General features: G+C 39.9%; 2 protein-coding genes across 2 annotated transcripts; both read right to left on the bottom strand.

Annotated features, from left to right (window-relative positions):
* Positions 1-440: 440 nt before the first annotated feature.
* LOC126617672 (uncharacterized) lies at positions 441-1,389 on the bottom strand. The gene has a single exon (XM_050285721.1). It carries the CDS (start codon positions 1,033-1,035, stop codon positions 709-711), a length of 327 nt encoding a protein of 108 aa, XP_050141678.1. The 5' UTR covers positions 1,036-1,389; the 3' UTR covers positions 441-708.
* Positions 1,390-3,230: 1,841 nt separating this feature from the next.
* On the bottom strand, positions 3,231-8,135 carry LOC126619843 (probable anion transporter 3, chloroplastic). The gene is made up of 8 exons (XM_050288258.1): positions 7,459-8,135; positions 5,311-5,537; positions 4,709-5,057; positions 4,579-4,623; positions 4,239-4,385; positions 3,964-4,101; positions 3,779-3,812; positions 3,231-3,669 (listed from the first exon to the last, which is right to left on the bottom strand). The coding sequence occupies exons 1-8, from the start codon at positions 7,921-7,923 to the stop codon at positions 3,500-3,502; spliced, it is 1,575 nt and encodes a 524-aa protein (XP_050144215.1). The 5' UTR covers positions 7,924-8,135; the 3' UTR covers positions 3,231-3,499.
* Between the last annotated feature and the right edge of the window lie 15,134 nt (positions 8,136-23,269).

The raw sequence follows: 23,269 nt of genomic DNA on the forward strand, positions 1-23,269 counted from the left end.
ACTAAAAAGGGACGGAGTAGAACTACCTTGTAGGTCCTATACAAGGCAGTTTTTATTCGCAGTTGTTATTCATACTACCTCCCCCTCCAGATTTCGATTCCCTCAAAATCAGGAATCAGACTCCTGATAATATGTGAGGCCCGCGCTACTCTTGGTTCCCCTTAGTTTTGTAAACAACGGAGTAATTCGTAATATGAATGGCTCTCATTCTACTAATACCGTTTTCGTGTAAGTAAACATGCCCTAAAACGGTTTTCGTGTAAGTAAACATGCCCTAGAACGGTTTTCGTGTAAGTAAACATGCCCTAGAGTGAATGGTTTCAGATGTAACATTTTTCCTTTCCTAAGATAGAATACATTCTACCATAAGCTTCGGTCCAAATATGAACAGACTCCTAATTTGATGCAAAAAGTTATCACAGATTTAAGCCAAAACTATATAATCCCACAAAACTAATCCATTTATATCTCAATAAAGCTCAAAAGTAAATAAACATGTTCAAAATACAGACCAAAAATGGAAATACAGGTCCAATATGCAGAATGGAATATGATCACACGATACAGTAGTGATTGTCACGCTCTCGTTTTCTTCTTTTGCACTCGCATTTTATTTCTGTCCAAAGACTGGAACAAACAATACTAGAAAACGAGAGTGGGAAGATCACTTCGGAGCTCTCGGAAAAAAAGAGAGCGCAAAAAGACATGCTAGATAGGCCTCTTTCCGAGCCTCTTAATCTCTCTGTCCATGTTACCAGAAAGCATCAAAGCAAACATCTTGTAGTCGCAAAACAGAGACCAAAACGGATGCCCGAACGTCGCCGGAATATTCCCCTCCACGAAAAAATGGCTGTACCACGCGAGTCCGTACCCAGAGAGAGGCACACAAACCAGAAACCGCCAATCAAACAGCAGCGAGTAGAGGAGGAAGGAGAGAGAAGCCAGGGTTCCTGCAAAATGCCAGCGCCGCGTCGATGGCTTCGAGTGCTGGCTCATGTAGAAGGCCCAGAACTCCTCCAAGCTCCTGAATTTCATATCTTGGAGTGAAAGTAAGAACAACCCAGTTCAGGATTCTGGTTTTTGTGAGGACCCAAGTGGAAAAATGATCAGAATTCGGATTCGGGAAAGATTTTGGAAGACGGTATCTAATCTGAATTTGGATAATTTTTTGGGGGTTGAATTAAATTTTGTGTGGGGGGAATCTTGAGGTTGAGGATGGGATGAAAATATAAATCTGGAGTTTTGGGTGATAGATCTTAGTTTTATCCGCTGTGTGGTTGGCGTGGCGTCCGTGGGAGGATGAAACAGAGCAGGGTGAAAAGTATGAGAAGGTGAACAGTTTCTGTGTGTGTGTTGTGTGTGGTTTGAATAATGCAAGTAGGTTTATATTAATGTCTTGTCCACGGCAGCGACTTTGTAGTTATCATCCGGTTTTTGTTTCTTTTTTCTTGGATTTAACATGTTGATTAATTGAAAAGAACAAGGGGGATTGAAGAGTTTTTTAAATCCGAATTGATATTTCATTTCGATCATTTGCATAGGATGGACATCGTAGTGTACGGTGCACCGTCCAAATATAGTGCAATATGGAGAGAAATTTACACGTGATATTGTCGTATTAGATCATGACACCACAATGTTAAAAAGAAGGATACCGTGGAAATCATCTTCGTTTCATTGATGCTGATATGCTTAGTCACCTTAACCATTAATAAGAGATGAAACAAAAATGTTCTCTACCAACTGATAAAGAGATATGCTTGGCCACCTTAACCATCGATTTGATATAAAAGGTTGAGATTTAATGGATGTGCTTTTGATGTTTAAATCAAAACCTTTAAGATCAATTCAAGGGCCTGTGATCACAAATCTTTGGTCACTACCAAGTGACCAACAGAGTTGGATTCGTAGATGAAAATGCTTTGGAATAGGCATTTTATAACTATTGTTGGCCGAAAAGTCTTCAACAAACAAATTTTTATAGGACGTGAAATATTTATCTTGATCGAAAGATACAAATTTTGCCTTTAAAGGTGAGATTGCCAATTAATGAGGAAACTAAAAAGGATCTCAAATTTAGTCTCCTGGTTGGAAGAATTCATATAGTCATATACATACATACATACATACACGGATAATTCAAATAGAAGATAAAGTAGAACTTCGATAATTGAATATCTGATAAATTAATAACAATACTTTTGGCTGGTTCCAACTCGAGATAACATGTTAAATTAATAATTCGTTAAATTTATAAGATAATACATTATAATTTTTTTATATATAGATCCTATGTAATATATAAATTAATAGTTCCCATTTACAATGACATTTGTTTATTTAACTATAATTTTTGCTTGGTTAAATGTTTATAAAAGAAACTAAGTAGATCCATGAATTTACTTGATTAATCAAATACATACAATTGTTAGTTCGTAAAACGATAAACTAATACAATATACAACATATAAGAAAGTATGGAATTTCTTGATAAATTAATAAGTTATTAATTCATTTGATAAAAAAGAACTGTTATTAGCGCTTCAAAAATATCATTTTATACTCCTCATAAGTTTATTTTTCTTCCTAATTATAAAAAGTTTAGAATGCTGAATGAGATTTTTTGAGTACTAATAACAATTCCCCTGATGAATTAAAAACTAATAATTTATCAATTTTCTAATATTTACTAAATTAATAATTTTTTATTGATCACAAGCACCATGTCAGTCAGAATGTCACATTCATCTGACTGTGAAATGCTGCTCTTTTTCTATTGGCCCATCCGTAGCATATGCTTGGAATCCATTGGACTCAACAAAGAAAATTAAGGATTAAAAAAAATTATAAAATAGAAAAATAAACGTTATGAGTAAATAAAATTCTTGCAAAATTATTGCAAAATTATTGGCCAGGACGGCTGGATTCATATAAATGTGATGAGGATATATATCTGTAGTGGTTCATATAAATCGTGGCTCAATATAGTTTTTTTTATTGGTGAACTAACAATTCGTTAATATTCATTTTCTCATCGAGAATTTTAACGAAAAAAAAATATTTCACATTGAGAATTAATAAAATAATGATATATTTCCACCTACAAATGAATTAAAAATAAGGTAGTGTTGTCCACATACCTTTTTTTACCTTTCAATATCTTTGTTAATTTTTTTTTATTCATCTTCTTCAATTCATCATTCCAACGACCGAAAATTGAAAAAAATATATGAAAAGTAAAAATGAATGTGTGGATAACACTACCCTACAAATATACAACTTAAGAGCAATGGAAAATAACAAATGCAATACAGAAGCACTTCAGACAAACATTTTGCATAATCAAAAGCTGAACTCTACATGATCAAATGACCCTAAATTTTGAACTGCCAAGTGAATATTTTATGTTCATCTGTTTCCTAGCCTAACATAAACATCGGACATTTACCAACAAACGTAAGCTAATGATTTACTTGCGCAAACTGATGGAAATTTTGGTCTAGAAGACGCGCTCTCCAGTAGCAAATAGGTTCCAAAAGATTGTCGTCGCGAAATATAGCCCTGCAGTGACCGTTAGGAATGCCTGAAACGATCCTAACCATTGTACAAAATAGCCAGTTCCTATCGTGCTGATTATCGCCGCCACTGTCCCGGCTGAATTTGTAATCCCTGTTGACACAGAATGTCATTGAATCATTGTAGTCAGCAACCAATTTAAGAGATGAGAAAACATAATATAAACATTCCGTTTCTGGCGGGCTAATGGGAAAGAACGTACCATGGAGAAATCCAGCGGATTGTGGCGCTATATCCTGATGAAATGAAACCGCAGAAGCTAAGATCAGATCGGAAGTAAAATGTCCAACATCTATTGGCTATGATTGGATTATTTTGGTAATTAACTATCTGCTGCATCAGTTTAGTTTGACAGTTCTGTCATATGCTTATATGGGTGGAACTTACTTGGATATTAAGGAGAAAGCCGGCTTGACTGAAAGAGCTCAAACACAAGGCTGCTGTGAGGAGTACCGCTGCAGCTTCGGGTGTTTTGGCATAGTTTAGGCCAAGCAATGACACTCCAGGCCCGATGAAACCAATAGACTGTTATGCACAAATATACAATAGTGATTTGTTACAAAAATATACTACAATGTTCGGATAAGTGCAGCTGAATTTTAATTTGATTTGATTGAATCGTATAAAGTTCTTTTAAAGACAGACGGCAATTCAAGGGCTACCTGCATGATCTTTCGAACTGTAGTCAACGAGTAGCCAGCCTTGATTAATGAATCCGATGCTGCACCAGCAATGTAACTGGAAATTGCCATTGATCCCCATGGAACAGCACTAAACCATGCAGCTTGCTTCAAGTTTACACCAAATACCTATAACAATAGAAAAATAGAAATCGTCATTTCCTAGAGCACACTGCCACAAACCACTATTGGTAATTCAACGTGAACACGTATGTGCACACAAATACTAAACCAGTAACATGATAAATTTATTTGCAATCAATCAATTTTTACGCTATTAATGGTGTTAACGTAAACAAAGATCTAGGAAAAATGAACCTACCGTCTTAAAATAAACCGGCATCCATGAGAGCAGAACAAAGTACCCCTGTAAGGTAGACCATGATTAAGAATCAATTGCGCAGCGGAAAAGAAAGGATGAATCCACAGTAAAAGCTATTAGAAAAACTCACCCAATTATTAGTTATGTTGGCACAAATAATGGCCCAAGTTGGAAATTTTGAAAACAGGAGCCGCATAGATGGGAGCTTTCCACCTTTTTTTGGAGAATCAGATTTACCAGCTTGGATCAATCGGATCTCCGAGTTGCTGATGTAACGACTCTCACTTGGATCATTTGTGACTGTGTATGCCCATATTGTCAGCCAAAGCAGTCCAATGGAGGAGAAGAGAATAAAGGGACCGGAAAGTCCCATTGTTGACAACATAACTGGAGTTAGTAGTAAGCCAACAACATTGCCGAGGTGAAATCCAGCCATAGAGATTCCAACTGCACTTGCTCTTTCATGGCTCGGAAACCACCTGCTCATATTACAAGCGACATGAGGATTGACTTCAGCTAAAATTTTGAAGTATTGTAAGTTGAACGCATCTGATAGTTTGTTTACAAGAACTCTCTAAATTCTGCTATAGATTTACTTGCTCTGCAAGTTACCTAAACCAAGTACACTGATACATCATTTGGCAACAAATTAGGTGACCCAAGCATTATTGTAACTACAGTTAGAGGTATAATGAGTAATTATGAGAAAGGATTAGGGAGACATTATATTACCTTGATAAGAGGGTGCTCATGGACGGGAGGGCTACACCTTCAGAGAGTCCAAAGAAAGCGCGAACGGCCAAGAGGCTGGTGGTGGAATGGTTGGCAGCCCATGGAGTGAGGAGAGTTGCCAAAGACCACATGGCCACACCCCATGCCATCACTCTCTTTCCTCCGTATCTGTCTACCAAGGCACCTCCAATCACTGATGAGAATATGTATCCCCATAGAAAGGATGACTGCAAAATGAATCGTTCGAAATTCTAAATTGTCAACAATGAGAAGGAAAAAAAAAAGTCAAACAATAAAAACAAATTGCCCATTTTGTAACCTTTCCGTTTTTAATTTCTAGTTTTAATTTTTCTTTTATGTCTATTTCCCCTACAACTCATTAGAAAGAGCAGTGTAATGGAGGATTATTTTGTTTACCACACTTACCAACCGATAAAAATAATTTTTTCAATATACATTCTTAACTATTCTAGTTCACAAGTAGGGAGATTTGAACTTGAGTGTAAACGGGGATCCATTGCCCTCCGAGTTTGCAAATAAGTACAAAAACTTATCTAAAATCAAACATTTGTGGACGAAGTTTTTCTAGCAATAAAATCCAAAAATTAGAACTTTTACTTGAGAGCCCCATCCAATCCCTATTTGTACTTACACAATTGAACCAACTTGAGATGAGCTTGGGTGAGATATTTCAGCAGTGTAATCTGATGCGGGTACGAATAAGGGGCTAGCTTTTTTCCACAACAACCCAAGAAGTGGAGAAATTTTTCATTGTAATCGAAACAGAGCGATACATCATGCGTTTCTATATAAGTGGTGATAAATTTTATTTTTAAAATTATTAACGTTTTAACATACATATCCCACCATTTGTATATAAACACATGATGTACCACCACGTTTTCCGATCATACTGAAAAATCTCTCCAAGAAGTGACAAACGATTGATGATGTGAGAAACAAATTTGAGATACAAAAACTACATGCTCGCTGGAAATTATTTTTAAAATGATTGAAAAAACTTTTGATGAGAGTATGCTATAAAAACCAATCTTTAGTAAAAATGCTAGTGAATCATGCAAGAAGTACAAAGTGAATCCTGAAATAGCACATAGTGCTTCTTGCAGGAAAACTTCCTACAAGAAGCACTTCAAGTGCTTTTAGAACTCAAAACACTTTCACCAAAAGTGCTTGCAGTCATTTTAAAAACATTTTAAAACAATATAAACTTGAGATCTCATTTACTTTGAACTCTTTATTTGGCATGCCCTGCCTCCAAAAAAATGTTAAAAATAGGTGCAAAGATGAAAACTTTACATCTTTCCATTAGGAGGAGGATTCTCTTCATATTCACTTTGTGGGGATCTTAGGGATCCCCACATCATAACCGTTTATCGTACATCGTACGGTCAATTTTCATCAGATACTATTTGTATTTAATTTTAGATAAAAAAGTCAAATGATTTCTGACCGTACGATACAAGATGAATGACTAAGATGTGAGAATTCTTAAAATCCCCACAAAGTGAATTCAGATGAGATCCAATTCCTTTCCATTAGAGGCATCTCTTATCAACTCATTTTTATGAACATATGACAACAATGATGCACGATTGATAATAATACTCTTCAGTAAATGTTACAACGGTACTCATCCATAAACGCTTAACAAGCGCTTGCAGTCATTTTAAATCTTGTTAAGTTATTTGCGCATAGAGGCACAACACGCAAAGAAAATTTATACCTACACTCCCAAAAACACATTCCAAACACTAACCAAACTGTGTGCCCGCTAGTTTCGATGCTATGGACCTTTTGGTAATCCTATCATCGCCGTTATTTTCGATGTTCCAAACAAAATGTCAAATTTTTAACAAAAACAAACAAACAAACAAAAAGATGAATTGACTAGAAGGGAGAAGAACTAAAGCTTTAAAACAGCTAAAAGTACTTCGAATGATCAAAAGCGTTTCTGCGTCAAGTTAGTAGTGCTCCTTACATATGCGGTCGCAAACAAGCTCTGACATAAGTCTATTTTATTATCGAAAAGTGCTTTTGGCTCTACTGACATTCCCAAACACGCCCTTGGTTTTTGCGCTCAAAGAAAGCAGAGGACGGGTTTAAAGTTTGAAGTTGAGAGTAACGGACCTGAACTACGCCAAGGAAAGAACTGGACCAGCCATTTTTAGCAGCAAGAGGGACGATGGCCACCGACATGACGACCCTATCGGCATTGCACAAACACATCACGCACGCCACCAACGCCGCCACCTTGAATCTCTCCGGCACACTCACTATTTCCTCAGCCGCTACCTCTCTCGCTCCTCCTCCTCCTTCTCCTCCTCCTCTGTTTTTCCCCATCAGCATTCCTCTCTCTATCCCCTCCGCCGTACAAGTCACCGCCACCCACCGTCGGCGCCCCCTCTGAACCTCCTCCGTTCTTCTCCTCCATCCTCCTCTGTTTTTTCCAAACCCAATAACCAGCTGATCCCATTTTTTGGGCTCAAATCCCAGCTGGGTTTTCTTTGTGCTGGTCAAACTCGATTGGGTTTTCAACAATCGAGAAGAGGGGTCGGAATGAAGCTGAGATTTAATGGGAGTTGCAGCCGCCATGAGAGAGAGACAGAGAGGAGAGAGAGAGATTAAATAAAACAGTGCATATTGATATACAATATTTCAAACACAGACTGACTTTGAATGCTGTTTAAGTAAGAGAAATGATCAAGTGGGATTATCTAACATTTTGTAGCTACGTAGTTTTATATTAAAGATTTTGGGATTTTAAAGAAATGAAAAATAGAGAAATTTAAGGTGAAGGAGAAGATTGTTTTGTTTTGGTTTGGTTTGGGGGGTTGGTGGGAATTGAGAAAGAGAATGCAGAATGGCACTTGGACTCGGTCCCAGAACGGAAATTTCGTCAAGGGAAATTAAGGGTGACGTGTCACCCGATGGCGTCGTCCACGTCGATAAAACCATACGTGGCAACATGTACTGCTCTGCTTTTGGTGGTGGTAAGTGGCAACCAAAACACATGGTGGCTTCTAGCTACTCTACTCTCCACAATGTGAAACTCAGATATCATATGTCATGCATAGGAGATGCCACATTTCTTAGGAAGTCCCAAGTTAGTTGTAACCGGAATTTTTTTGATGCGAATTTTTATGTAGAGGTATTAAAAAAGTTAGTAAAAGATATAGAAAGGGAGAGTGAAGTAACTTCACCCCACATAGGAAAAATAGTTAAATTTCAGCTAAAATTGACACATTTCGTTGATATTTTTCAACATATAGGTTAAATATTGACAAATTGCCATATGATATTCTCTAAAGTTTCATTTTAAATTTCCACATTTTTGAGCAAATTTTCATCATTTCCATCGAAGGTAACAAATATCAATATTGATATATCCATTGATATTTTAATAAATTTGCATATCGATATTTCCATCGATACCCATTTTTTAAACACTGCGTGTAACTCATATAATTACACATGGGAGTGCCACATTAATTTATTGAACAATGCTTGGATTCACTTGTTCACCATGTTATGATTAGCGACTGTTCAAGCTACACATGTTAAAAAATGTTTCTTTTATTTGTCGTCGTTTACATATTTTCTGTGACAAGAATCAATCAACTTGAAGATCGTTTAACAACCTATTGAGTATTTACTTTTTAATTTTGTCCGATAATCTCATGCCATACGAAACAATTTCTTACTGCGATCTTGTCATTTTGATATTGCAAAGGAAAATAGCTCCCATGTCATACAAAACAATTGTATTTGGCAATTTTTGACGTTATTCCTTCACAAAAAGCGCTAATGAGTAAAATCATAATTGCAATTCCAAATAAAACAGGAAACAAGTTGATTAATCACAAACATTATTTCAATGACAATGCTCAACACAAATTCATCGTATTGAGTCTCTCATGTTATAATGCCAAAAGACCCAAAAACTTAGACGACACACATACGTCTTCCACTCAAACAAGTTGATCATAATTCAAACCAAAAATTTAGGTTTAGGTGGTGACCACTGACCCTGGTGTTGCATTCACTTACCCACAATTTATAGAAGAAAATTATGCAACACCAACAACAAAGACGTTGAAAGCAATCGATTTGGACTTCGAAGGTCGACGAATAAATACAGAATATTATTATAATGTGAGCCATCGACCATGTAAGGTCATGCTCATGTGTAATGCACCAACCCTTCATTTGCTTCCTCACGTGGATGGTAGAGATTGTGAAAAATATTATTCTAATTGTCTAACCAAACCTTCAAGATTTCAAGTATTTATTGTGCTTTTCTTAGACTAACTCCAATCCTTGGAGTAAGTTCTAAAATTTCCTTTCTATTCCCCACTTCCATGTCATTCCAACCCTTGTTCTAAAATTGGGTTAAGTGGTAGAACTCAAATACTGGCCAAGAAACCGGCCTGGGCTAAATATCCTCGTCCACTGTGTGCGTAGATGCGCTGTGAAAAAAAGAAAAAGAAAAAGCGCACTAGTAAACGTGCTAAAAGCATGGCAACATGCCAAAAAGCAAGGAAAATGGGACACTTTGAGGGGAAGTGGGGCCCAACCTGATGGGGTTGTCAGCCACCCATATGCAATCTCATCTCCTTTATTTCTATCGGCATATATTTCCATTTCCTTTAAATCTAACGGGTGATATTCATTCTTTAATAATTTGGGGCTAAAATTTTAGGTCAGACCGGATGAAGCAAAAAAGCTGTTTCTGGGTTAAAAATTTTAGGTTTTACTCCAAGGGTTGGAGATGGTCTTAGGCGATTTCAAGTATTAATTTGAAGGCTGAATCAAATTCAACCAAAATCTTTTCAAAACCTTTATTTCACGCAAATTGCAAACCAATAAATGCACCTGATATTTTAGCATAAAAAATCTCATCTCGATCAAGGTTGGCACAAAAACCTACAATCCAAGCACCTTTCACTTGTGGAATTTCTGAGAACACTGCCAACTCCAATAATGAGACTATTTTTGTGTAACAAGAGAATATTTCATAATTAGATTATATTTTGTAATAGATATATCAAAGTTAGGTAGATTCGATTGAGATTTTTAAAAGATTTTAATGAAGTTATAAATTTATAGGATTTGATGAAATTTTAATGGACTTCCTAGGCTCCATGAAAAATTGAGTGGATTCTTTTAGGGTAAATTACATAGTAGCTGTGGATGCAAATTTCTTCCTCCTTGATCTTGGACAATTTTGCACCTACAAAACAATTAACACCTTAGATTAAGGCCAAGAGCCTCACGCACCCACGATGAATGGGGGGGGCTTTGGTCGAAGAACCTTCGATGCCAAAGTTAGAATTTAGAGAGAAAGAGTGTTTAGAGAATTTTGGGATTTTTGCCAAAGTGTTGGAATTAGTGTTTGGTGAAAATGGGAACCAATTTATAGGAGAGGAAAGGATGGCCGGCCACTTAGTAGGGTTTTAGGTTTTGTTTTGGTTTAATTAGCCAATTAATTGGCTAATTAAACATAAAAGGAAATGCTTTTGTGGTTATGGAATTTATTGGCTAATAAAAAGGAAGAAATGGTGAAAAAGGTAGAAAAGGTGATGGATGAGGTTTTGAAATGAGGACAGCCAGCCCTTTTGTGGGAGTTAGGGTAAAGTGAAAGGTCTAAATGCTAATTAAGGGAATAATTAGCTAATTAACCCATTAATTAGCTATTTATCATTATTTTAGAAGGAATGTTTTAGGAATTATGGAATAAGTGTAGTATTTAGCTAATTGATTAGCTAAATTATGAAATAGGAAATATATGAATAAATTAGGTTTTAAGTTGATACCTATTCTGGGCACTTTTGACTTGGTTGAGGGATAATTGACCGCTGCTTGTGCGTAGGAATCCCAGTATGCCCCAAGGGTAGTTTTGTCTTCTTTTGTCAAAAATCCACATGTCGCCTTGTGAACATTTTTGGCTCCACAAATGCCCCCACACCTGTTGGGCTGCTCGCAGAAAATGGTAGCAGGTGTAGAGATCTTCTTGCTTTAGGAAACTTAGGACTGCTTCCTATTTTGATGTAGATTCTCTCTTTAATAGGAAATTAGATCATTCTAGGAAAGGGAAATAAATTTCTCTCAAAGCCTATTTAAGTCCACCTTAAGTGGGTTATTAAATCAACTTTGGAGAGCGATTTATTCTACCCTACAAGAGAGAGATAGCTTAAAGGATATTTGTTCCCCCTCATCTAGCCATTTTCTACATCTTGCCCATGCAAATGACCGTCTTTCGTTGTTTTCTTCGTCTTTTTCGTGCCGCACTGAAGTAAGAAAAAATTAATTTTCCTTGTCTTCTTCTTGGATGGTGCTACCTCGGGGCAGCCGTCGAGGTGGTGCGGCACGTCGGCTGGCATGGGCCAAGAGTCGGCTCGGCATGGGCCGATGAGGTATTGCGACAGGGACCACTGCTTTAAGCTGCTCGACTTGGCTAGAACCAAGGGCAGCTTGTATGGTTGGGGCCACGGGCGCTGTGGCGCAGTGCTAGGCGAGTCACATGGCTCATGTCTTTTTGGGCTTTTGGACATGACGAGAGCTAGGTAGGTGATTGAGAGAAATGAAGAGGTTGTGGGCCTCATGAGCTGCTGGAATGTTGGGTTGAACTCCCCTGCTGGGTACCACGAATGGCGTTGGCTACTTTAACTCTCTTCGTCAGGAGAAACGTGGGCTGCTCCCAAAATAAGAGGTGAATAGGATCAAGGCGAATGCATTGGCTCGTCCAATCACTGTTGTGGATCTTACTGCAAGTGAAGGTGGAAAAAATGATCTTCCCTGCCTACTCAAGAGATGCCGGTTGAGAAAAAACCAAAGACTTCTTTCGCTGCTTATGCAAATGATGAAAAGTTGATTGCTGCTTATAATCAAGTGATCCACTTCAAAAGAATCGTCAATAGGCTTGAACCCCAAGTGTTGGAACTTCAAGGTGTACTGAAGATCAACGAAAGTTTGAAGAAAGAAGTGGATGAGCTGCAGTGCGTCCATGTTGGTATTGGTGAAGTAGTTGGAGAAGTTGGTGCCCAGGCTGGAGCAGTCGGGGGTGATGCCGCTGCTAAGAGCTTTGTGGCTGCTGAAGGTGTGGTGACCGAATAGTCGTGGGATGTCCAGGTTGCTAAAGTGTAGTCATCTAGGTAGCCTTTAAGATTTTCTTTGTTTTTCCTTGTAGCTCTTGTTTTGCTTGAACTTCTTCGGCCTTTGCTAGTTGTTTATAAACATGTTTTCCTTAGCTTTTCTTCATTTTTGCTTCTTTTGTTCATGCCCTAACCTTTAGACTTGATAGACTAGTGGCAAGCATGCTACTTTTTTATAAGCAGACAAGCTCGCGTAGCCTATGCAGCCGTAGGTGTTGGTATAGAACTTTGCAAAGTTGTTAGCCATTGGGTTGGCAGCCGGATGCCTTACTTACAGAAGTAGACAAGTCCGCGTAACCACTAGGCTGTTAACCTTGAGTTTCTCCAATTCTGTAGGTTGCGTAGTAAGTATCACAACACTTTAGGACTTGGTGTAGGCTGTTCCACGCTTGGCAGATGTGAAGCTTATCGACTACCTAGCATGTCGGCAGTGGATAAAACTTCGTATATGCGTGTTAGCTTGTGCGGCTTTACTGCTCGAAGGCAAGCCGTAGGCAGTCTTCCGGAATCCGTAGGCTACCTTAGTGCACTCGGTAACAGCTTTAGGATTCCAAGGCAGCCGTCCATTGGATGTACTGCGTAATGTGCCCTCTCCGTCTCTAGGGCCCGGTTCCCCACGGATTAGGCCAAGAGACCCAAAATCCTTCAATTAGCTAAGCCTTGAAAAAGACCATTGTGGCTACTTCTAGGAATCCCGACGCAAGCCATCGTGCATCTAGTTATACTAGGGCAGCCCGGCTCATCCACGTCTGGATATTCGGAGTGTAGAGTTTATCCTCTCGTTCTTAGAGAGCTGACCCATGTGGGTGTCGGGGAATTGGTTTACCCTCTCGCGTTGGAGAGCAATTAGTTTACCCTCTCGCACTGGAGAGCATGGTTGGTCCCTTGGGGGGCGCAATTCCTGCGGTAAGTCCCTAAGGGCGCGGTCTTTTTTTGAAGTACATGAATGATCAGTTGTTGTAAGCATGCAGCCAAGCCAAGTCGTGATTACTTCTGAATTCCTCATTGAAAAACGAGTTAAACGAACAAGAACTTAGATGTAAGGTAAGAACTGCATAACAACTGGATAATCCTCGGCTGGTGAGGTAGTACCCGTCGAGCTGCTTGAGTCTTCGGGCCTTGATGTAGCGAGAGGTCACACATGGTACTTCCTCAGATTGTAGGTGTTCCACTGTTTTTCGATCTTTTTGTCGTTTTATGGTTGCGAGGGTGTAATTGTTCTTGCCACCTACTCTGCTGATCTTGTATGGACTTTCCCATATGGGATCCATATTTTTGGAGCCTTTTCTACTGACAGTGATGAAGGTTTTTCTTATGACCAGTTCTCCAGGCTGGAACTGTCGGATCTTGGCCCTTTTGTTGTAGCTGGAGAGGAGCTGATGCTGGTAGGCTACGATGTGAGTGATAGTCTGTTCGTGCCTTTCTTCTGCCAGATCTAAGCTTGTGGCTATCTCCTTTCGGTTGCTCGTCTTTTGGTTGTGCGATATGCCCATAAACATCATTGGAGTTCATCTGGCCATTTTCTTTTCTTATTGATGAAGTAGTCAGTTGCTACGATCATCATGCCTTTGCCCCTAGTAGTCTGGCTGGTGATTAGCTAGGACTTCGGAATGAATTGAAAGCTTTTTCACCACCAAGTCTTTTATCATTCGAAAGTCTGCTAGTAAGGCTTCGTACTCTGCTTCGTTGTTAGATGCTTTGAAGCTTAGAGTGATCGCCTGCTTGAGCATTGAAATGTCTGGGGTGGCAAGAACCACGGCTGCTCACGAGCCTTCGTAGTTGGATGCGCCGTCGACATGCAAACGCCAGAAATCTCCACTGAGGGAGCAGGTGTGGCTAAAGTGTGCTTGGCTGCCTTCGGGGCATCGTTGGGCCGAGTTGTTGCGTTAGTCATAAAACTTTGCATCTGCCAGGGTCTATGCCTTTATTGTCGCCGGTTTGGATTCGGCGGAATAGTGCGTCACGATGATGACTGTTTGCGTTTGAAGGTAAAACTTAAGCTTTTGGGTTACAACAATTATCGCCAAAGTTAGCTTTTGAATTTTTAATAGCATCGATGAGAGCTTTTGAACTGTAGAATACAGGTAGTCGGGCCCTCAGCTCTTCTCGCATGATGGTAGAGCTTATTGCTACTTTAGATACCGTCAAACATGCGAATAAGTCATCCGCTGCTTCTAGGGAGATGATGTCGGGTACTTCCTCAAGTCCTTGAATGTGCATTGGCGAGCCTCATCCCAAAGTGCATGCTTCTCTGCCAAAGCAAAAAAGTCTGCCAGAGTTAGATCTTCTTTCATGATCAATTTTCTGAATAGCGGGTGGTCTGCTGGAAGTTCTTTTTGGAAGGCTGCTCTAGCTATCGAGTCGTTGTATCCGACTATTTTTGCCTTCTCTACTTTGAACCTCCTCACATAGTCGCGAAGCGACTCCTTTAGGTTTTTCTTGACGTCGAACAAATGGTCAGACTTCTTTTTGATCGAGCGATAGGATGAATATTCTTTGGTGAAAACCAAAGAAAGTTCGTAGAAATTCCGAATGGATTGTGGCGGCAGGGTGTAGAACCAATCTTGCGCCTTACCTTGTAGAGTGGTGGCGAATATCTTGCACATGAGATAATCGTTGTTTCGATAAAGGATCATTGCGCTTCGGTAGCGCTTTAAGTGTCTCTCCGGGTCTTCATCCTCTTTGAAAGATGTGAAATGTGGCATGCTGAACTCGTGTGAAGGCTCTGCCTGCTCGATCTCATCCGTGAAGGGTGACCTGCTTATGTTGGTCATGCTCCGTCGTAGTGCCTCGTCAGTGACCTCGTTGCGTTGGAAATCATGCAATCGCTTGGTCAAGAGTCTCTCTACTTCTTCCTGAATTTACCTTTGTTGGGGTAACGGAGCTCTCGGCTGCCCCCAGCCATGACTTGCTGGTCTAGGCTGCTCTTCCATGTGTTTGGCTCGTCTATGCCACGGATGCAGTGCATGTGGTGCGTTCCTAGCAGGCGAGCGAGTTCTTCGCAGGCTGCTGGTTGAACTTGAGCTGGATTGAGTGACTGCTTCTATCTGTCTGTCGTGCTGCCTACTCTGATGTGAGGTAGATAATGCTCATTGTGGGCTTAGCCTCGAATGAACACTTTGTCCGGAAGGTTGCTCATGTTGACTATCGGAGTATGACCCTAACCGTGAATGTATGCTCATCCGTGGGCCTAGTCGAGAGTGCATGCTCCTCCGCGCGCTAAGACAGGAATGTACACTGCCCAAACGTTCAGCTCGTGGCTGCTTACCGGGACACTGCTGGAAAGGTATGTCTGCCCTTATCCTACTTCGGGATACCTCGTCCAGGGCACGTTGGATTCTGATGCGTTGCAAAAGTTGATTCACCAAGGTTGTCTGTTGTGCAAGGGCGCTCATCAACTCTATGACTTGTCGAGACAAGTGTTGTTCGCCATTTAGATTGGAAGAGCTTGGAAGGAATGCGCCTCCTTGGGCAGTGGAAGGGTGGTAGACTCCGGGCGCGAGATTTGAGTTGGGAAATGTCAAATCCGTGAAAAAATATGGTGAGAATGCCCCCAGCTCGATGGTAGGTTCGGATGGTTGAGATAGTCTTGGGCTGACTTGGGCTGCTTGGAAAGCCACGGGAGCAGGCTGGGCCACGGGAGTGGGCTGCTCGTCGGGAGCTGGCTGGGTCACGAGAGTAGGCTGCTCGGCAGGAGCAGGTTGGGCCGTAAGAGTGGGCTGCTCGACAGGAGCAGGCTGGGCCACGGGAGTGGGCTGCTCGACAGAAGCAGGCTGGACCACGGGAGTGGGCTGATCGTCGGGAGCGGGCTGGGTCACGAGAGTGGGTTGCTTGGCGAGAGCAGGTTGCTTGGTGGGAGCAGGCTGCTTAGTATGTAATGCATGCGAATGCGAGGCTTGGGCCCGGGCCCGTGCAAACTTGGATGGCTCGACTTGGGCCGTGGCCTTGGTGTCGTGGGCCTTGGATGGCACGGCTCGAGCCGTGGTGAAGGCACCATGGACCTCGCCACGGGTGGCTACCGAGGTAGCCACCGTGGTGGTTCTCATGGTGGAAACTCGTGGTGGTGGTGCTGCTCCACTTATTGTCGCATTTAGCCTCACGGATCTCCGCAATCCCATTTCTTAAACATTAGAATTTTCACTTGTGGAATTTTCTAAATTTCTTTTTGTGCGAGAGTCTTCTACGAGTATGAATTTCAACTCTCAATGAAAGCACCAATTTGTGGATGCAAATTTCTTCCTCCTTGATCTTAGACAATTTTGCACCTACAAAACAATTAACACCTTAGGTTAAGGCCAAGAGCCTCACGCACCCACGATGAATGGGGGGGCTTTGGCCGAAGAACCTTCGATGCCAAAGTTAGAATTTAGAGAGAAAGAGTGTTTAGAGAATTTTGAGATTTTTGCCAAAGTGTTGGAATTAGTATTTGGTGAAAATGGGAACCAATTTATAGGAGAGGAAAGGATGGCCGGCCGCTTAGTAGGGTTTTAGGTTTTGTTTTGGTTTAATTAGCCAATTAATTGGCTAATTAAACATAAAAGGAAATGCTTTTGTGGTTATGGAATTTATTGGCTAATAAAAAGGAAGAAATGGTGAAAAAGGTAGAAAAGGTGATGGATGAGGTTTTGAAATGGGGATAGCCGGCCCTTTTGTGGGAGTTAGGGTAAAGTGAAAGGTCTAAATGCTAATTAAGGGAATAATTAGCTAATTAACCCATTAATTAGCTATTTATCATTATTTTAGAAGGAATGTTTTAGGAATTATGGAATAAGTGTAGTATTTAGCTAATTAATTAGCTAAATAATGAAATAGGAAATATATGAATAAATTAGGTTTTAAGTTGATACCTATTTTGGGCACTTTTGACTTGGTTGAGGGATAATTGCCCACTGCTTGCGCGTAGGAATCCCGGTATGCCCCAAGGGTAGTTTTGTCTTCTTTTGTCAAAAATCCACATGTCGCCTTGTGAATATTTTTGGCTCCACAGTAGCCCTCAGGTTTGAGGGTAAATTACAACCCCATACAACATCTTTAAAACATTTTACTTTCATACATCAAGTACCATTTTATTTCAAAATAACACCTCCGTTAGATTTTCCATCCATTAGTCTGTTAAATGCTGACGTGGCTGCCAAATGTGTGCCACGTGGTAAAAAAATAATTAAAATTTTTTTTTAAAACCTGAATCTTGTAAAAAAAAAAAAATAATTGAAAAACTCAGGATCCACACCCCACCTTCCCCGCAACCCTTCCCCACCCATCTTCTTCCCCGAGCCCTCCCCCTTCCCTGCAACCCAAACACCCCATCCCACCCCAACCCACCTCTCTCTCCTCCACTCTCTTCACCTCCCTTCCCATCCAAAAACCCACCCAATCTCATCCAAACAAATGCCCAGATCTCATTCTCCCCCACTTTTCTCCGATTCAGATTCGACTTTCCCCATTTTAGATCTGCCGAGATCATCCCCCACCTCTTCATCACCTGCCATCATGCTCCTCCTCAAAGGTGACATGATCTGACGAGATCGACTCCAAGGTGAAGGTCCACGATCTTCTGCAACCCCACGATCCGACGACTCACCTTTCTCTTCGCTTGCCTCACCGCGGGGTCCACATCGGGCATCAATTCCAGCTTCAATAGCAGCCGCCACATCAGGGATTTGGTGGTCGGTGTCCATTTGAAGGCGGGAATCTGGGCTGGAAGCCTAATACTTTTCGAGGAGGCCATAGTTGAGGGATCTGGGGAGGTCTGCTAGGCAAACTTTGAGGGAATTTTGGGGAGAGAGATGGGCGTTTTGGGAAATGAAAGATGAGCAAGAAGGATGAGAGGAAGAAGGAGAAGGATTGGAGAGGAAGAAGAGAGAAAGAGAGAGAGAGAGCGCAGAGGAGAGTGAATACGAAGAAGAAAGTGGGAACAGAGCAACGGGGGAAGATGAGTTAGTTTTTTTTTTTTTTTTTTTTTGAGAAGATTCAGGTTTAAAAAAAAAAATTTGCCACATGGCACAAATGTGGCAGCCACGTCAACATTTAACAGACTAATAGATGGAAAATCTAACGGAGGTGTTATTTTGAAATAAAATGGTACTTGATGTATGAAAGTGAAATGTTTTAAAGTTGTTGTATGTGGTTGTAATTTACCCTCAAACATGAGGGGCTACTATGTAATTTACCCATTCTTTTAATATTTTAGAGAAAGAGGCAGAACTTTGATAAGGCCCAACGTACACAATGAAAATACTTTTTAAAATTCTTTAAAATTAGATCCTAACAGAATATACATAGACTTTTATAAGAGATAAACTTTCATAGAATTAGTTCACCGCAACTGTAGTGTCTCGACCCATTAATACAAAATCATGTGTATAAACTTTCTACACATGATCTTATACTAGTGGGACGAAACATGATGGTGGTAGTCATAGACTCTCTAAGGGCTAGTTTGGTATTGTTGTGCTTTGAAAAAAAAAAAAAAAACTGCTTCTGCTGTGCTGTGAGAATAAACAACTGTGAAATAAAGCAGCATAGCGTTTGGTAAACTTTTTTGTAAAAGTGCTTTTGAAAAAAAAAAGCAGTATTATAGTGTTTGATAAACTTTTATGTAAAACAGATGTGAAAAAAAAATGATTTTTCAAAGCTGGGTTTTGCAGCTTTGTGTTTTTAGCTTTTTTCACCAAAAACTGTGAAAAAAAATTGAAGCTGAATGTTTACCAAACAAAAAAAAGCTCCCAGCTTTTTCTGATAGCCATTTTTTTCAGAATCACCTCACTACCAAACCAGGGCTAAGAATCTTGATAAAATACACCTAAATTTTTATATACTTGTAAACATTATAGTTTTGATTGAATACCCCTAAATCGCACATCAAGTTGGTCTAAGAGTCCACCTTGTACAAAGAGGTGATGAAGCACGAAGGTGCAAACCATACTTCATTGTTCTTTGAATTTAACAGTTTGTCCCCCCAAAGTGTCTTGTAGCGGCTGCTGAGATTATCTTTTAGTTATCTTAATAGATGTGTGCATATGAACGTACGGATAACAAAATAATAGATTTAAGCTGCTCTAATATTGAACTTTGCATTTTGTTGGATATCACGTGCATGGTTGGTGATGACATAACATGCAGCTCATGACTCTACGGTTTCAGAGGATGATAACGATGGACGATGATGCGACCGCCGACTGGTTAAAGACGTAAGGGAGTTGTGTGGGGAACTGATGAAGTTGATGGATTCGGATGCTGCCGAGGCTCAGGATTCAAAGGTTCTAGCTGGCCGGTTGGGAGTCACTGTTAGGATTCAATTGTCGGACATTGGAAAAATAGCATATTTTAAGTGTCGGTTTAAAGACAAATTATATTCATGGGCTCTTAATAATTTGTATTAAGGCACGATTTCACCACGCAACTGGGCCTAGCTAGACTTTGCTATAAGCCGGTAATGCGAATGCTTTTGATGAGAGTTTTGAAAAGAATATAGGAGGGCTCAGTCGTTAACTACTTACTAATACGATGTTAACTACTTATTTGGATTCACTCTGAAAAGTAATATCATGATTCAAATCATTCCCTTTTTATGTCTCTTTATTCATAGATCATCGTTGCAAAAAAAACTCACTTAATTGAAAATCGTTTAGCCCTTCAATTAATGTGAACATTTCATAATTTATCAACAACACTGTGTTCGTCTATATGTCTAGTCACAATTAGATAACTAAACACTAAGTATCTTTTGATATCAGTGAAATTTTGCAGGAATGATCTTTTAGTGATAACTTAAAAAATGGTCGAACTCGCTATCTATGAGAATCGAACCTAAGACATCTCACTTACAAATGGAAAATAATGACACTACACTTTATCACTAAGCCTTCCACAGTGTTGAAAAATTTAGTTTGATTATGATTTTCTTTGAATCAAACTCCTACAGCCACCATAAAATTTGAGTCCTATGAGAGTTCTTGAATTCAATATATTAAACTTATAATTTTTTTTATTTTTATTTTTATTTTTATTTTTATTTTTATTTTTTTTAAGGGAGAGGAAGGTGAAGGAGCCCGTCCGAGGTTCAGAGCCCAAAATTTTGGCCTGGATTCCAGCACCTCAGCCCGATATTTAGGGCTGATTTTTGTGGGCTGAAATCCAGTACCTCATTGTAAGTTTGATTCCTATGCAATAAGGTATCGTTTGGTATGTAGACGGGACGGGACGGAACGGAGAGGGAGCAAAGATGCCCTCGGATGGAAACAAGGAGGAAGAAGAAAGAGATAGAGAGGTTATAATTTTGTGTTCCACGGATGTGGAACGAGGTTCCAGGAGGTGAGGCGAAACGAAAATTCATCCAAATTTCGTCCCATGGAACAGCGCGTTTCACCCTTTTTAGGCGCACCAAACGTGGGACGAAATGCCTTGTCCCACTCCGTTCCGTCCCGTCCCACGTACCAAACGGTACCTAAATGACCACAATTTCCGATTGCATATGGTATTTGTTTACTTAGTCAAAAGAAATTGGAGAAGGAAGGAATATGAGAACTTATAAATGGGAAAGAGAGACTAGATTTAGCTAGCCCCTTTAATTGATTTTTTTTTTTTAACAAATGATATCTACATTAAGGGGAAAGAGGGTTGAGCTTAACCTCACAATGTGCTAGCTATGTGGTTCAAACTCACATTTAGCGAGAATCAAACCTAAGACCTCTCATTTATAAGTGAAGACGATACCATTAGACCATATTCAAATTGTATGCATGGATTCTCGCCAAATGCAAGTTTGAACCACATTATTGCTAGCACATTATGAGGCTAAGCTCACCCCCCTTCCCCTTAATGTAGATATCACTCTTAGTAGTATTGTTTTTAGTGAGAGGTCTTATAAGTGAATACGATGCCACTAAGACGATACCACTTGGTAATATATGCATGGATGATATTTTTAAAGTTTCTAACAGATTATATTAGAATTAAAGGCTTCAGATTCTAATCCAAAATTCTTCCGGATGCAAATTGTATTCCAATTCGTTTTAAATTTGTTTTCAAATTTGTTGATGCACAAAACCGGAGGTCTTGGAACAACGTAAATCCAACCGTGAACTGCAGAAATGTAAATAACACAAGATGTATCGTGGTTCACCCCAATGTTTGGGCTACGTCCACACTGATTATTGTATTTCTCTGAGATGTTGAAGGGGGAGAGAGGGAGAGAGAGCTTCCTTCTGTGAGGATGAGCTTCTCTGAATATGAGAGGGGATGTCAGGCCTCCCCAATTGTGAGGGTGAGGGGTCCTTTTATAGAATAAGGGCTCCTCACTTATTACATATTTACCCCTTCCTTTATTACATAATTACGTTTAAGTCCCCCGAGTATTTATACGAGATCTAAATACGGAGGCCTTAAGTATCGTATAAACAGTAGTCCCCCAAGTCTTCAGTCAAGAGAGTCTTTTGGCTGGAGACTTGAAATTTAGTCCATGTGTGGGCCGAAGTAACTAGATGTCATCTAGAACTAATATTCGATATGAGGCGGTGCCCAATCTGAAATGATGCTCAACTAGAAGTAGCACATGTTGCGAGGCTGCTCTGCTTGTGGCTTATGTTGCCTTAGTTGGCTCGGCTTCTGGCGTTTGAAGGTGAGGGAGTCCTTTTTATAGACTAAGGGCTCGCTCCTCAATACATAAATATGGGTTAGAGTTGATGCTCTATAATGATGGTGAGGGAGTCCCTTTTATAAAATAAGGGTTCACTCCTCAATACATAAAAAATGGGCTAGAGTTCGTATTTTTTTATGAGGCCCAGTTGAGGCCCAATATATGGTGTATAGTGTAGTCCCCCAAGTCTTCAGTTAATAGAGTCTGTTGGCTGAAGACTTCAAATTGAATCCATGTATGGGCCGAAGTGGCGGTTTGTTCGGAGGCGGTATTTGTATACCCTGCATTGAAGCTTTGTAGGTGAAGCTTTGCAAGTGAAGCTTTGAAGCTAGAGCTCTGTAAATGAAGCTTTTGAAGCTAGAGCTTTTGTAAATGAAGCTTTTTGAAGCTAGAGCTCTGTAAATGAAGCTTTTGAAGCTAGAACTTTTGTAAATGAAGCTTTTGAAGCTGGAGCTCTATAAATGAAGCTTTTGAAGCTAGAGCTTTTGTTAAATGAAGCTTTTGAAACTAGAACTCTGTAAATGAAGTTTTTGAAGCTAGAGCTTTTGTAAATGAAGCTTTTGAAGCTGATTGACATGAGTGATTCTCATGAATGTTTATGTTGATTGACATGAGTAATGCTCATGGATGTTGACATGAGTGATGTTCATGAATGTTGACATGAGTGATGCTCATGAATGTTTATGTATGATTGAATGAGTGATGCTCATGAATGTTTATGTATGATTGACATGAGTAATGCTCATGTATAATTTGAAGTACTGGGCGTACTGTTGATCACCTGGTTGGTAGTAATAGCGGCATGTTGTCGAATAATTTTGGAGTACTGGACGTACTTTTGATCACCTGGTTGGTGCTATTTTGGGCTTATGGGCGTTCGTCCTCCACACAACATTCCAGCCCATTTACTTTGGGCTTTGCCCTTTTTTTTTTACCCTCTGATGGGGTTTATATAGATATCTCCGAAAGATACAAAAAATAAATTACATCATTCAAAAATAAGGAAAGTAAACCACATCATTCTGGTGGGGTGTTTATTCCTTACTTTTGCTTTCTCTTTTCTTTTCTGCTTTTGTTTTTTCACTTTTCTCTTTTTGCTTTTCTTGATCTCCCCACTCATTCTCTGTCTCTGCGCTGCTGTCATGCATGT

The sequence above is a fragment of the Malus sylvestris genome, chromosome 4, assembly GCF_916048215.2.
Source record: "Malus sylvestris chromosome 4, drMalSylv7.2, whole genome shotgun sequence".
NCBI classification, from domain to species: Eukaryota; Viridiplantae; Streptophyta; class Magnoliopsida; order Rosales; family Rosaceae; genus Malus; species Malus sylvestris.